Source organism: Paramisgurnus dabryanus, chromosome 8 (genome assembly GCF_030506205.2).
Source record: "Paramisgurnus dabryanus chromosome 8, PD_genome_1.1, whole genome shotgun sequence".
NCBI classification, from domain to species: domain Eukaryota; kingdom Metazoa; phylum Chordata; class Actinopteri; order Cypriniformes; family Cobitidae; genus Paramisgurnus; species Paramisgurnus dabryanus.
In genome coordinates this window covers 911612-928341 of record NC_133344.1, presented here as the reverse complement: position 1 = coordinate 928341, position 16730 = coordinate 911612, and the positions used below count along the sequence as shown (strand labels likewise).

Sequence of the window (16730 nt, the reverse complement as noted above, 5' to 3'; positions counted from 1 at the left end):
CATCCTGGGCTGATATGGCATCCTACAGCCCTGCCACCAAAGCCTATTGGTCGCAGTGGAAAAGGCTCTACCAGAAAGACGGAGTTTTGTTAAGGAAGTTTTACTGCACGGATGGAAGGGTGTTCTATCCACAGATCCTGTTGCCTCAAGAGTATCGCATCTCGGTGACAGAACAATTGCATGATGGCCCAGTCGGTGGCCATTTTGGAGGAGACAGGACTCTTGCACGTCTCAAGACCCGATACTATTGGTACAATATGAAAGATGATGTCACCCTGTGGTGTCGTACTTGCACCAGCTGCGCTGCAAAAGCCCGCCCCAAGAAAACACCTCAAGCCGCCATGGGCACAGTGCGAGTTGGTGCCCCCTTTGAGCGGATCGCAGTTGATATAATGGGACCATTAAACGAAACTGAACGGCACAATCGCTACATAATAGTGGTACAGGATTATTTTAGCAAATGGGTGGAAGCCTACCCTGTTCCCAACGAACAAGCAATGACAGTGGCTGAAAAGATTGTCTCCGAGTGGGTGTGTAGGTACGGAGCTCCACAGTGCCTAGACAGCGACCAAGGTACAAATTTTGAGTCGGCTGTGTTTCAGGGAATGTGTGAGCTGCTGGGAATCGACAAGACACGGACCACGCCGTTTCGCCCCCAGTCAGATGGCCAAGTGGAGCGTTTCAATGCCACCCTGCAGAAAATCATAGCCACCACTGCAGAACGATGTCATTGGGACTGGGACATTATGACACCATATGCAGTCATGGCTTACCGTGCTACCAAACACAGCTCCACGGGACTGACACCTAATATGATGTTGTTCGAACGGGAAATTACAGAGCCAGTGGATCTTGTTGCTGGGCTGCCACCTGACCCAGACAACACTGCTACCCCCCCAGCTTATGTTGTACAGCTCAGGAAACGACTCGAGCTATCTCACCAGTTGGCCCGGGAGGAGCTGGGAAAATCTGTTGAGCGTGCGAAACGACAGTACAACAAAAATGTTTGCAGAGTCCAACACAAAGTCGGTGATGCAGTATGGCTCTTGATCAAAGGCACGAGGAGAGTACAGAATAAAGTGCGAAAGTTCCTGCCTTCCTACGAGGGCCCATACTTCGTAGTTGGTGTACTGGATGATTTGGTCTATCGGATTAAAAGGGGCCCGAGGACGAAGATGAAAGTCGTTCATCATGACAAACTTAAAGCTTACCATTCCAGGACGACCCTCGACAATAGCTGGGTTTTTCATGAGGCTGAAACGTGGGCACCAGTGGAAGCACCACCCCCGTTGTCAGACCCCAGCTCTTCAGAAATCAATGTTAGCCCCCTCGACATTTGGGGCGAATCACCAGAGAAGGAGGACCCTGTGGTGGGTTCCCTACCGGGTCTTTTCTCTGTACCACCATTATCAGCAGCTTCACTAAGCAGTGGCCAGCTCCCTTGTCAACCCGCTGAGCTTTCACTGGATGCGGCTGGGACCCAGCATGAGGCCAGGAGACAAGCTGTTTGCCCAGGTTTAAACTCCACTCCTCAGCAACGACCCCGGCGGGTCCGCAGAGCTCCTGACACGTTTGGTGATTGGATTGGTTATTAAGCAAATCTACCTGAGGTTGGGTGTAGGCGGATCGCTGCCCTCCTCAGAGGAAAAGAGTTCCAATAAAAAAAAAAAAAAAAAAAACTAAGAGTTCATGTGTTCTCAAAAGCAAAAAAGTTCCTGTAATGTCAAAAAAAAAGATTTGTTTCAATATTGTATCATTACAAAAGTAACTTGTTTATGTTGAAGTTAAAACTGTGAAGATGGTGGGCTTCGTATAATTGTTTACTACCAAGATTTGGTAATTTGGATTCTAATGGGCTACATGGTTTTGTTATAATAGTCTGGGTTTGTTACTGCTAAGAACTTAGTAACAGAATATTTTGCTTTCATTTCGCACTTGAAATCACACTCCTGAGTAACTTTATGTTAACGTTGAGGATGTTTGGATAATGACTGTCTAATCAATATTTCCCTGTATACTGGTAATGATGCTGGAGATATGTTAAAGGGTTAATCATTCTCCAGAGTGGGGGTAGTGTTGCAATCTCTGCCTCCCTCTGTTGGCGTGTTGAATAAAGAAAACGCATTTGTGTGACGAAGTGCCCTTTTCGGGGCTCCGTAGAAAGGAAAAATACAAAATATAAACAGCATATAGTCTGTCTGAGTGTAATAATGATAATGCTGCAAGTTTTGTTCCAGTTGCTAGCAAGCAAAGTGCCAATTCAGACTGTAAATGTGTATGCAGGCATGAAAATCCCTCACCTTTCGGCGAAATTCGCCGTTTTGAATCCAAAAAAGGTGACCCACGTGAATCATGTAGATTCGATGCGAAAACATTTTTGGGGGGGAGGGGGGTATGCGCGCGTTGTTTGAAGACGCGCCCTTCGCTGTCATCCAAACATGTATCACAGACATTAGATTTGTTTGAGTTCATGCTGCGCTGCAAAAACCGACAGGCAGGCAGGTGACATCAAAGTATCACGAGAGTGAATCGAGAAGCCATTAGAAAGTCTGCTTTCGAACGGCTCTCGCGCTACTGTGATGTCATCCGCATTTCTGTGTTCTACGTCATACAAGCGTGTTGAAGCTGCGTAGAGCGACTGCCTTCGGCACGTAAAGTCAACACAAAACGCTGTAAAACTATCATTGTAGAATTCTAATGCGTCAATCAATTAAAACAACACATCTACACAGACTGACACTGCAAAGTGACCTAAAAGATTTTTGTTGGAATGGATTGGAACGAATTATGGACGTACTCCTCGCTTGTAAGACACATTGGTCTACTAGTCTAGACTACGGCTGTAAGTACTTAAATGTAAATATGGTGAAACTGCTAAATATTGCATGAAATGCTGTAATAAGAACATACTGTTACTAATACAGTTCATAAGAAAGTTTACCGTTTACAGTAACATTTAAGCGATTTTAGACTATTTGAGCGACAAAGATGCTAAAGTGAACTGTTTTCAGTGCGCATACGCGCACAAACTCAAAAATCACGCAAACGCATATTTTTTTGGGCTTGACAGGAGATATACGCACAAACTTTATTGTAATACCACAGTCTCTGCAAGTATTCTCATAAAAACAGTCGTTTATTATAAGTGAGAAGTTGATCATGTGTCAGTGTATAGAGCTTCTCCGTTGTTAAAGGGACAGTTCGTCTCATAAGAAATGCATATGTTTGAGTCATAATGTTAATCAAACTACAAAAGACAAAAGGAAAATCACTTTTATAGCTTTAAAAAGATTAATTATATTTAATTTATAGTATGAAAACAGTGTTATGTTAATTTGATACTGTTTTTCTACCTAATCAATACTGTTAGATCTTACTTTATTTGTACATTTGTTCTTTTCTATTTTATATGCTTGTAATGTCTTGATTTGTTCTTATTTTATTTTCCCACATCACTTTTTTGCTTATCTGAAAATTATTCAACCCATGACTCAAAAACCATAATGTAATTCTTTTAAGCAGTACTATATTGTAAAATTAAGTCATTTTAAATTAGATGTAGGCCTTCAGGTCCACCCTATTGCAAAACCAACTTAAAATTGTATGGCCTTGTGACTGATGGTCAGATTATGGCAAAATAAAATTATTGCAGATGTAAAATAGTAAGGGAATTCTACTTGTTACAGCTTTCCACATTTATCAACCCATTTAATTAAATATGGTTTCTGTTATTAGTCAAATGTTTACATTTTAAATCTAAATTGTCCGTCAGAATTAAATAATTGAAATAATGGTCATGTATGTTATGGTGGGAATTTTGTTTCTGCGCACGTGGAGGGATGTTGAGTTCCTTCCTTCTTTTTTGTCCTTGGCCATTCACATGCCTGAAGAATAAATAAGTTAAGTTACAGCATGTTCCCTAATGAGCCCATAATATTTATTCTGGGGGGGTCCTCCCACCTCACGGCCCCATCAGAGGCCACATCGCCCCTCGAGCGCCCTTCTCACCTTTTTCACCCCTGACCTGTTTTCATGCCTGTGTATGACTGTGAGTAATAAAGCCCGAGTTTACTTCTGCAACCAACCGACGGATCAGTTTCACTTTGTTTTATTTTTGTTATACTCCGGCTCTGTTAGCCCGGATCTCTAGACGCAAGTTACCTGTCACGAGCCAAGTATTACGAGCCTGAAAGCAAAAAGGTAACAGATGAAATGCTCTCTTAACATCCAATGCAAGTGACAGTGCGGGCGCATACACTATTGTCTGCTATATTTGCTTCTAATTTATTAAATGGGTCACTCTATGAAAATGGTGGCTTTTTGAAAATACTTTTTTATACCAAAACTTACAGTCAGATAATAGTTAACCTCTTAACATTATAAATCAACTTAAATGACAGCTAAATGTATTTTTATATTTTTACTAGCCTACATTACATAAAAAAATTGTGCTACATTACATTAAAAAATATTGTGCTGCTTTTTTGTCACTGATGTTACCTATATTTTAGATGACAATTCAGGCTTCCCAGAATGTATTTTGACTATTTTATTTGCATACCTAATCAAAGACCTCCGTAAAGTTCTATTGTGTGACCTTTTTCTATTTCTACAATTGTGTTTTTTGTTGTAACATTAGAAATAATTGATCTGCAGACACAATGGCATATCTAAGAGGACGGCCACAGTAGCTCAATCCACACTTCTTAAATTGTAAATAAATCACTTAATCATGCAATTTGAAAAATTATATTAATAAAATGTTCCTTTCCCCTTACTATAAACTGTAGTAACATCAGTGACACATCTTAAGTCCTCGCATGAAATTATCAAATTATTTATCAAATTGCTAAAAGATGAGGAGAGAGTGCACACTCACCATGTACTTTTCAAAACAGCAATGCCTACAATGAATGTTTAAACCAGGAAGAAGTTGGCAAGGATGTTGATTTTTTTCAAAGTGGTGGTTTTTATAAATTGTAACACAAGTGACATGAAATTGGGGGAAAGGTATTCCCTGTAAATTATTTATAATATTTAGTTGATATTTTAGTTTTTTAAGTACCCACTAAATAACTGTACTACTTCCCTTTGTTTTATGACATTTAAAGGGGGAGAATTATATATTTTTTAACTCAAAATAGGCTATGTCACTAAATCACGACTCCTGACCCGAGGCACAAGCCAATTTCATGGTACTGACCGTGTTCTACAATATATATAAAATTGGTTTGCAATATAGCTGTATTAGATATGTTTTTTTAATAATAAAACAATTTAATTAAAACAAAAAACATATATTTTGTGTCACTATCTGAAAATTTTAAGTGTTTTCCTGATGATTGGGGCTGGGACAGGAAAGCCACCATTTTCATAGAATAAGCCAAATACAGGCAATTGGTTGATGAAAAATGTATTAAAATTAAGATATAACATTTTAACAAATATAAAGCAACTGCTAGCCCCACACTAGCGCCGCCCATGTATAGTTTTTAATGACCACACTACATCAGCACCATGGATAGGGGCACAGACACTGTGGAAAGGATTTTACCTGCGCTTGAGGACTCCGATGCACCGCTCAACGAGTAACCTAGTGGTGGTGTGGATGGTGTTATACCGTCGTTCTTGCTCAGTCCTCGGAGCAATTATAGGCGTCATCAGCCAGTGTTTCAGTGGGTATCCACTGTCGCCGAGAAGCAGCCCGTTTACTCTTCCAGCCTCGAAATCCTGGTATAAGGCACTCTCCCGGAGGATGCGTGCGTCATGGGTAGATCCAGGCCATCTCGCCACCAAATTAAAGATTTTATAATTGGCGTCACAAGCAATCTGCACATTGATTGAATGGTATCCCTTGCGGTTGACATAAAGATACTCGTGCTCAGATGGTGCCTGGATCCTGACGTGAGTCCCATCGATGCAGCCCACAATACCAGGGATGCCAGAGGCCCGGCGGAATCGGTGTTTCATCACCGCAGCCTCGGCCTCAGTGGGGAGGTGAGCAAATTGCGGAAGGCGACGGCTTAGTGCCAATGAAACTCTGCGGATGGCCTGACATGCGGTGGATTTGTGGACATTAATCATATCTCCAACATTGTTTTGAAACGCACCATTTGCATAAAAACGTAGCGCTATTAACAGCTGTAATGCTCTGGTGGCAATGCTGCGTTGTGGTTTGATATGTACTGTAAGTCGGCTGACAGCTCTTCAACAAGTTCATATATATCCCTCAGACAGAATCGAAACCTCTCTATCAGCTCATCATCATTGTAAATGTCCAATGGATTGCTTCTGTCCCTAATTACTCTCTCCCGTCTAAAAGCACGCTCATTGTAAAGCATGTGTATAAGGCGCGCCATGTCTTTACTTCTCTTTAGTTATGTGGTTACTATAGAAACATTATTTATCGGATGATAACGGCTATTATATGCCTAGATTTTGAATTTACGCCTGCTACTGACTAGGCGTAAGATTTACGCCTGGTCTTAGCGAGAAGAAGACTTAAGCCTGGACGGTGCAACTTTCGTAACTTTTATGTCGGACTTAGAATGCGGAGTTAAGACCTACTTAGCTTCAGACCAGGCGTAAGCCCTGTTGGTCCAACCGGCTCCAGAGGTGTATATATGGGTACCAGGTCTGTTGGTACCTATATAAACAACAGCAGTGTATTTTTAACAATGGTGATTATGCTGTGTAGGCGGTTTTCCAGTTATTACTCATACAACGTTTACTTTAAGCCTAAATAGAAAAAGTAATGATTTTTTTAATTTAATAAACATATTTTTGTATTAAGAGAGACTATTACTTCAATAACTCAACAGCACTGAAGAAACATATTGCAAGCATATAGAGGTGTTAGTGAGACCAGCAGGGGGTGCTCACCCTGTGGTCTGTGTGGGTCCTAACACCCCAGTAAAGTGACGAGGACCAGGGCAGGACTTACCAGGGTGGAGGCCCCTGGGCTTGAATACATTTTGGGCCCTACACTCTCAGAACAAAAGGTACAAAAGCTGTCACTAGGACAGTACCCTTTAAATGGGTCCTAATATTTACTATTTAGGTAAAGATATATGTACATTTGTACCCATTATATGCACTCTTTAGGTACAAAGGTGTACTATTTCAAAGGGTACCACCCCAGTGACAGCTTGTGTAAATTATCTTCTGAGAGTGCACATACAGTAAACAACCTAAAATAAAAAATATATCATAGAACTACATTTTAGGGAAGTTTCCCGACAGGGTTTAGATTAATCCAGCACTAGGCCTATTGCTAGGTTATATTAGGGCATTCAAGTAGTTTTTACAAACAAACCTTACAAAAAAACATTACTGGTGTGTGTCTTGAGACAATGTTAAGATATATCAGTGCAAGATGTATTTAAATTAAGACAGATTAAACATGCATTTTAGTCTTGGACTAGGATAAGACCTGACTAGGAAACTGCCCCTATATCTCTAAAGCAGAACATAAGCCCAGTCTAAAATTAAATCATGTAGGCTATTGTTAGGGATGTCACAAATCCAAATTAATCCTGCACATTAAAAAATACCCCATCAACATTTAAAATCATTGTGTTAGACTTAGCTTAAGAAAAGAATAATAAGTCTTGATAAACATTCACCTTATTACACACCATATAATGTTATAAACATAATCAACAAGTGTATTTTTTGCAAATAGCCTACACGTGGTGAAGTGTTTAAGAATGAAAAAGAAAAATTTTAGGATGTTATTTAATAATTATGACAAGACCATCATGTAATATTAGACACCAAAAACCAAAGTGGAGAAGATGATCATTAATAAATTTTTGCGTCTGATTATGAACGAAATACATGAAAACCTTGAACGTAGATATAAAAATGAACACTTTTCAGAAGTTTAAACTGTGATTCTGTAGCCTGGGTGCCAGCCGATCTTAGCCCGCCCACCACGATTTGAAAAACGGGGAAGATCGGTCTGGGAATTCACTAGCCTGACGTTGTCATACTCAATTCTAGTCAGAATTTGAGTCTGATACCGCTCCATTGAGCTAAAATTATGAGGCGTGTCTCAACCGAAAAATGCCTCTGCACTCAATTGGATAGACATACAACCAATCAGAGCAACAGAGTGTGTGACGTTGAAATGGCGTCTTTAGCAGCCTGACCGAACTGCTAGTAATTTCCCTACAATGATACTAACATCATTGTAATTATACTAAGTCTGAGTTAGCGAAGGTACATCAACACCTACTATGTTTACAACATTTCATTTATATCACAACATTAAGTATTTACTAAGTCATACAGTAAGACTATCTCTTACCATTTGTACGTTAGGTGAACTTCATCCACGACGATAGCTACCCATTACGTTGGCTTGAAAAATATCGGAGCCTAGCATGTCACGACTCCAGGCTTCCGAAAAGAAGCTGGCAACGACCGCTAATTATATCCATCTCGTCGTGCACGCCGAGTTGCATCGCCATGATACCCATTTCAGTTGCTTCTTTAACTTTGTCCTCCATAGAAAGGACGGCGAAAACATAAACAAATGCCTTGATCGCGTTTCTCTGTTCCTCTTTTTAAATCAATGCTCTGTCGATATCTTTTAGAACAGACTCAATGTCAGAATCCACACATCTGAATTCACCAGCGGCAGCCATTTCATTGTAAACAGATTGAACACACGCGCTCTTTGGTGACGTGGTTGATACGTTACTGTTGATCATCTGTCCATCATCGTATAAAGCCCGCCCTCACAATTTGATTCGTCGGCCGGTTTTGGTATTCGCATAGTAGCTCCTCAACGGTGAATCCCTAGCCTGGGTGCCAGCCGATCTTAGCCCCGGTATGAATGCTTCTTTTATCACTTCACAACAACTGGTGAGTGCTTTAGTTTGTAAAACATGAGGTGTCCACAATGTAAATAGTTTTATTTATATTTTAAAAGATTCATAATTACTATGTTCTGTGTAGTTTACGGTTACTAGTTTATTTTAATATTTAAATTAAAACACATTTTTGTCAAATGTGTATACAATGTTTTTATGTAATAAATAAAGTTTTGTAGATACATACTCTAGGTAATAACCACATGTAAATAATTAATTTATAAAGCTTTTTCTACTTTATTCTACATCATTATAGCAGGTGATGATTTGGAGCAGCCCACTGGCCATTTTTTTAAATGTGCCATGGTGAAGATCAAAGCTTACAGTAACCTTATTTTTTATCATATCATCTTCAAATTTGAAACATAGATTGGTCAGACATGTGGTCTTAAGTCTATGTTGTATTTGGGTTGGTATGGCACATTTAATATGACATTATTAATTAAATAAAAACACGTTTAATTTTAATAAAACATTTTTACCACACTTCAGTGTCTATAACATTTAGCTTTTTTTACATATCTGAATTCTGATAACTGAGAAGTAAAGACACAAGTGTCTTCTTTTTAGAGATATCAAAATTGTGTCTGTAGGTCAATGGGTTTTGGAACTACAGTTGTTTTAGTGTGGGCATGTAAATTTCATGATTTGGCCTGAAAACGGCTGTCTGGATTTACAGTGACATAAAGTTTAATAAAATGATAAACTTGACATTTCAGTTTTGGTCTATCGCTGTTGATTATCTGTCAGACGCTTTCTGAACGACAGAGTCAAACTGCACCATCTAGTGGACAAACACAAACTTTATAATAAATTTACAATAAACATTCTATAACACATTCTATATCTAATTCAAAATAAATGTGAAAATAAAACAGTAAATTCATACTCAGTGAACAGTGAATAAACAAAAACCAAACACAAATAGATGATGAACCTGAACAAAATCCTGCCAGATAGAGGTAAAGGTCAGATTATTTAAGTGATTATGTTTGTAGTTTTCAAGGTGATGTAGCTGACATTGATTATTATTACAAACTTGTATGCAATGAACCTCAAACATACAAGAAGCTGAAACATCAGAAAAGACAGATGAGTGAGTTAAGATTATAGATGAAGAGATGAAGTCATTAAAGGAAAGTGTAACGTTTACCCTGACCAGCCTACATGAAGATGAAGAATTAGTGAGGGGTAAGTGTGTCTACACTATTAAGAAAAACAGTGATGAACAGACAAATACAAAGCACGATATGATGTCAAAGGTTAAAGTCAAGAGAGAGGTGTGAACCATGACGAGACTTTTACTACAACTGCCAGTATGACGAGATACTGAAACAGAAAACAGTTCAGGAAAATGTCATTGTTCATCAAATGATGTAAAGACAAAATATTTACATGAGCCAATAGAATGACATTTATATGAAACAACCAGAGGATTACGAGGTAAAATCTCAAAGTAATACAAAACTGATGTGTATAAACTGAAAAAATCACTGTATGTGCAGCTGATATAATTGATAGAAGAAGTACTACAAGTTACTGCATTAACATGAACAAAAATGATCCATTAATCTCATGAAGACTAAAAGACAGCCTACTGTTACACTGTCCACATGTGAAGCTGAGTTTATGACATTAACTGTGACTGTACACGAGTGTTAGAAAACATTGATGGACTGAAATATCAATCTAGAGTTTATGAAGACAATCAGGGTGTCATAGCGTCAGCAAAAAATCCTGTAAACATGTGGACATTAAATGTCATTTTGTGAGGTCTGTGATAAAGGAGGACAGAATTAGTCTGAGATACTGATGTCCAACTGATGATATGATTGAAGATATACTAACAAAACCAGCAACAAAGATCATGACATTTAACTCATTTATGTTTGCTGGATGAATTTTCTTCTGTTGAAATGAAAAAAAAAAAAAAATAGAAATGTGCGTGTTAAGATTTATAAGTATTGTGCTCTCATTTATATTTGATTTGTTTAACTTACTGGTTGATGTGAAACAGTATTCTGTGTTGTCTGTGTAAGTTACTCTGTTAACAGTAAACTTGTGTATTTCTGAACTCTCACACTAAAATTTTACTATGGCTTTACTAGAGTAAATACAAACGTTTACTATACTATTTACTACAGTTGATTAGTTAACTATAGTTAATGCTAGAGGATACTATAGTAAATACTGACTTTAATTAAATAGGCCTAACTGATTTACACAGCACTTTATTTCATTATATTAATATTAAAACAATCAAATACCTGAACAGTCTGTGAACAATCATCCAGAATTCTCTCATTTAGACTCCTGAAGATTGTGTCATGGGTGGTCTCATCAAGGAAAGGTCAAGATTTGAAACAGGGGTCACTATCATTTTAGGCAATCCATACATGCTAAAACACAGTCTCATTTTCATGATGGTAGTTTGTGAAGTTGTTACATGATACATTTCCAACCATTTAGAATGAGAATCTACCAAAATCTTTCCCAAGGGTCCTGTATAATCCACATGTGTGACCAGCAGACATCAGATGATCACAGCCAGAACGCTCGTGGCGATGGTGCCGGCCGGTGATCAGACCCACACTCTGTGTCTGAGCTGTGATACGAGACAGAGCTGTGATCAGACCTCATATCTGATCATGTGACAGTCTTTGTGTCTGTAATGTCTCTCCTTACACACTTACGTGCTACAACCTGCAGGTTAAGGACACAGGTGCTCTTTCCTATGATGTTTGACGCAGTGCACTGATACAGGCCGGATGTGCTGGTGCTGATGTTTCTCAGTGTCCCTGCATCTGATCTGAGAACAGCACCATCAGTTATCTTATACATTTCATTCATCTGCACATTCAACACACACTTTAGATTTCAGTGGAGAAAATAAAGAAACTGTGAATAATGTTTCTATTGTCTATGACACACTGCAGAATAACTGTAATAACACAAATGTCCTGTAGGTGGCAGTGGAGGCGGAGTTTTCTTTACATCTTTCAATGTTTAATGTCTGATAATTATCCTGATATTTTGTCTTTTTATTCAATGAAATGTTTATGTTAGCACAATTATATTTGATCTACAATTAATCTTTTAAACTAAAAGTGTTTGTTTTTTAAGACCTCGCTGTGTTTATTAAATCAAACACTTGATAAAGTTCACACTATGATAAATACATGAATGTAAATATAGTTCACACAAATAATAAAATATCACTTAGTCTACATTATATTAAACTCATATGACTTTGAAGGCTTACATTAGTTAAACAAAAGAGGAGTAATTTTGATTTGAGTTTAATTCTTGTTAATGCTGATGTGCTCTTTGTTTCATGCAGTGAATGTAAACATATTGACTCACATTAATGATTAAGTCTCGTTTATAAATTAAATCTGTTAAATTATTTGTAATCAGATGTTTAATGTTTGTTTACTGTCAGCAGAGGGAGAAACACCTCAAACACTTCCTCATACAATAGTGACGTCACAGATGAAAGTGAAAGTAAATTGTTTCGTGTTTATCTTCCGCCATTTTAAACAGGTAGAGTTGATTTCTTAACATATCGATGATCAAAGTGATTAATATAACATGTATAAACAGCTTTACAGGTATTTTTGTGTGTGTACTTGATGTAAAAGTTGTAGTATGTTGAGAAAGTGAATCCAGTCAGATTGTGATGACAGCGAGTGTTCAGGTGTGTTCAGGTGAGATGAGACGCTTTTTACTTCCTTGTTCATAGTTTCTTTAAATATTTAATCATTTATATTTAATTGTTTCTTAATATTAGTGTTATTTATTGAATGTTTTCTTAACGTAACTCTTAATTTAATTTGTGTTAATATTGTGTGAGGAAATGTTGTGTAGTTGTGTTGAAGTTGTTTCTTCAACACTCAGGATTAATTTATCTGAATTGTAATGTCGGTTTATTCACTCTGATTTTAAGTTTATTTTGTGTCTGAATGTTATTTTCATTCAGAATCAGTTGTGGAGATCAGATTGATCAGATTCACCTCTGCAGCTCCATCATGGATCATCAAACACAAACATCAACACATGAAGATTTTTCTCCAGGATGCAGGTACTTTAAACCTACAACAGAAACAGAACATATATCTATATAAGAATGACATTATTGATTATTTCCATTAAAGTACAGACAGTTCAGAGACTAGTAGCAAAAGCGCAAACCCTAGTCTGAATCGATTCTGAATCGAATCGGGACACAAAGAATCGATTCTGAATTGATTCATGAGGGTCCAAACGATTCCCACCCCTATAAGACAAAATTAAACAATATAAGAGTACATTCACACTGTCATCAAATCCGATTTTCTGCTCTTATCTGACCCATGTATGTCTCTTTGTATGACAGTGTGAACAGCACAACCACATGGAATCTGATCTTTTCGATTCTGATTTGAGCCACTTTAGTTGGTTCTAAATCAGATACAGGTCGGATGTTTTGCAATGCGACCTCAGTCTGAACAGACATATTGGGATTCATACAACTTTGACGTCATTCTAGATTGAGGTGCGTCACAATTGCGGAAATATGCACCAACGGGATGTTTGCAAAACCACTTAAAAACATTCAAGACATTAAATATTAAGCTTCTGTTGCACATCGCCTTATACATGAAAGCCCCTAACACACAAATAAGTGTGTTTGACTTTCTTGAAGCGTTCTCCAGATGATGGACTTGCACGTGACCTGTGAGCAGATTGCCTCGGCTGAAATAAAACGCGTCGACTGGCCGGTCTGCACAGCTCTGTATAAAGTCCACAACACCCGCTCAAGTAGTCTACACGTTCATTTCCTTATTACCGCGTGCTGCGCATGACGTAGTATTGTTCTTTTGCGCATGCGATGCAGTTCAGGACCACGAACCGTTCACACAGCTGTCTGATTTTAGCCACATAATTTGAAATTTATTTAAAGGATAACCCCTTGAGATGCATCTCGTTTTCGAGGGGGTCCTTAAAACAAACAGAAATACAAAAAACAAATTACAATGTTTAACACATAAAACATACATTCATACAACAATTAGCTCTCCATAAAATATCCTCACATACCAACCCTATAAGTACATAAATACAATAAATGTTCATTTGTCATACATAACATACAAGTTCAGTACCATTCAAAGCAATGAAGTTCACATAAAAAAAATTTAAATTAAATGGTATACTCAAAAGCAAGAGCAAATATTCTTCAAGTGATCATGTAAAGCTGACCCAAAGATATTGATTGAAGTATTAGATCTTATTTCACTTGTTAAATTATTCCAATCTGATGGAGCTTTAAATTGAAATCCCCATCGACCTACCTCTTTATTAATTTTGGGAACATAAAAAAATTAATTGATCAGTATGCCTTAAGTTATATGAAGAGGAAAATGGAATTAGATATTGTTTTAAGTACTGAGGATAATTTAAATGATAACATTTAAAAATAAACTGAAGCCAATGAAAGTGCCTTCTTGAATATAACCATAACCAATTTAATAATTCATACATTTAATAGTGGTGCGTTTTATATGGACATCTCAATGAATACAAATCTACAAATACTATTATAAACAAAATTAAGAGAACGAATATTTGTTTCAGATGTATTCTGATAAATTATATCAGCATAGTCAAGGATTGGAAATATTAATTGGATAATAATTCTTTTTCTAACCCTAAAGGTAAAACAACTAATAGAGGAGTAAAGTATTCTAAGTCGCTATGATATTTTCTTAATAACTGCATCAATTTGTGATCTAAATGACAATTGAGAATCAAGTAAAAGACCTGAATATTTAAACTCATCAACTTTTAACATTGAAGTTCCATCTATAAAATTGATTGAGTAGTTAATTGGTAAAGAGATTTGTATTAAACAACATATAATAAGACTTCTTTTTATTTAGCAAAAGTTTGTTATAAGTAAACCAGTTTTGAACTTCATCAAAATCAGACTGCAGAGATCGCTGAATGTAAGAAATATCAGGACTGAAAAATAAATGACAGTATCATCAGCGTATAACTGAATTTGACAGTTAGAACAAACTTGTGGAAGATTATTTATAAAAATAGAGAACAATAACGGTCCAAGAGATGAACCCTGAGGTACTCCTCTATCAATGATTGTAAATTCCTAGCAACTTCCCTGATATAAAACACATTGTTGTCTATGGTGTAAATATGAGTTAGTAAAGAAGACCTTGAAAGACCAATATCATATAGTTTATAATGTGAACAGTCAAAGAAAAAATCTGATCTGAGCAAAAATCTGAATTGAGCATTAATATTTACAGTGTGAACAAAGTCTAAGAAAGCAGCTCTCACAAAGCGTCAAATGCTAAACTATAAAAATAAGTCTTAAGACCCAATTTAAAAGCAGCAAGAGTTTGAGCCTGTCTAATATAAAGAGGTAAACTATTCTAATGGAGTATGTAATGGACAGGTAACCAGTGGAGAGATGCAAGAATGGGGGTGATGTGTTCCCACTTTCATGTACCCGTCAACAGACAAGCTGCCGCATTCTGACCCATTTGCAGTCTAGAGAGTGAGGCCTGACTAATACCTGTATAGAGGCCATTACAGTTATTGAGGCGACTAAAAATAAAAAGATGCACAACTCTGTATAAATCTTTAAGAGACAGGAAAGGTTTCACCTTGGTGGGTTGTCTCAATTGGAAAAGACCCGATTTGACTACCGAATTAATCTGTTTTCAAGTTTAAAATCACAATCCATGATAACACCCAAGTTTTTAACATGGGGCCTCATAAATGAAACAGAGATGAGTTGTCACCCTAATTTTATAAGTTATAACAACTCACCTGTAGTTATAACAACTCATATCTAGTCAAGATAAATAATAGTAAGTTGAAATGACTTGTAAATCCAAGTTGATTCAACAAAAAATTTAAGGCAGCAGAGTATTTTTACAGTACATGGTTTAAATCTGCTAACGCACAATTACCCCCTGGCCTAAACAACATAACTTCTGTTTTCTTTTCATTAAAATTAAGGAAATTTTGTGTCATCCAGGCCAGGAGCTAAAGAGCAGGCATCTTTCAGATTCAAAGGCAGATACATTTGCAAATCATCTTCATTGCAATGAAAAGAAATACCACATTTTCTACAAATATGTCCCAAAGGGAGCATATACAGAGAAAACAGAACAGGCCCCAAAATGGACCCCTGAGGGACCCCACACATAAGCAGTTGAGGAGACAAAGTCCCCAACTTGAACTGAGAATGATCTTTTAGCCAAATAGGATCCAAACCATGCCAGTGCAGTACCCAAACTGATCAAAAACAGCAGAGCACTCAGTGGAAATAGATAAAAAAGTTGATGGCAGAGAAATATTTGCTCTAACAGCCAAATTGTTTAACTGGATTATTGTTGTGTGTTATAGTTCAGATCATCAGAAGAGATCAGATTCAGAGTTCAGTTGTGTGTCTATGAAGAGTGATGGGTCTATGAATCCACCAAACAACTTTAAGAAAGAATCAACATCTCCTGCTGTCAGGTATAAAACACTCTGAAACATGTGATTATAGCTTTTATATGATGATGTGTTTTGTTAAAGAGATGATAAATTATTCTTGTGATTGTGTGTAGTAAATGTTATCTTCATTATTATACAGCACATGTTCACACAGAGAGACACATCTGTACAAGTTCTCTGTTACAGTCTTTATATTAAAATAGTGTAAATGAAAAGTCATATGAAAGTTTTATTAGTAGGTTACAGTAGGGATGGGCATTTATGGTTTTTTTTTTCACAATTTCATAGAAGGCTTATAATTACCCTTAATCTGAATTTGGGGTCCCAGATCTGGACTTTTCC

The 16730-nt window shown here is 37.2% G+C and overlaps 1 protein-coding gene across 1 annotated transcript in view; it reads left to right on the top strand.

Moving 5' to 3' along the window:
• Window positions 1-12907: 12907 nt before the first annotated feature.
• The window catches only part of LOC135771633 (protein NLRC3-like), a 64766-nt gene continuing 60943 nt past the window's right edge, over window positions 12908-16730 (top strand). Inside the window, exons 1-2 of the mRNA XM_073815469.1 lie at window positions 12908-12960; window positions 16296-16409. Of these exons, the coding sequence (XP_073671570.1) occupies window positions 12908-12960; window positions 16296-16409 (167 nt within the window). The remainder of the gene's footprint in view (window positions 12961-16295; window positions 16410-16730) is intronic.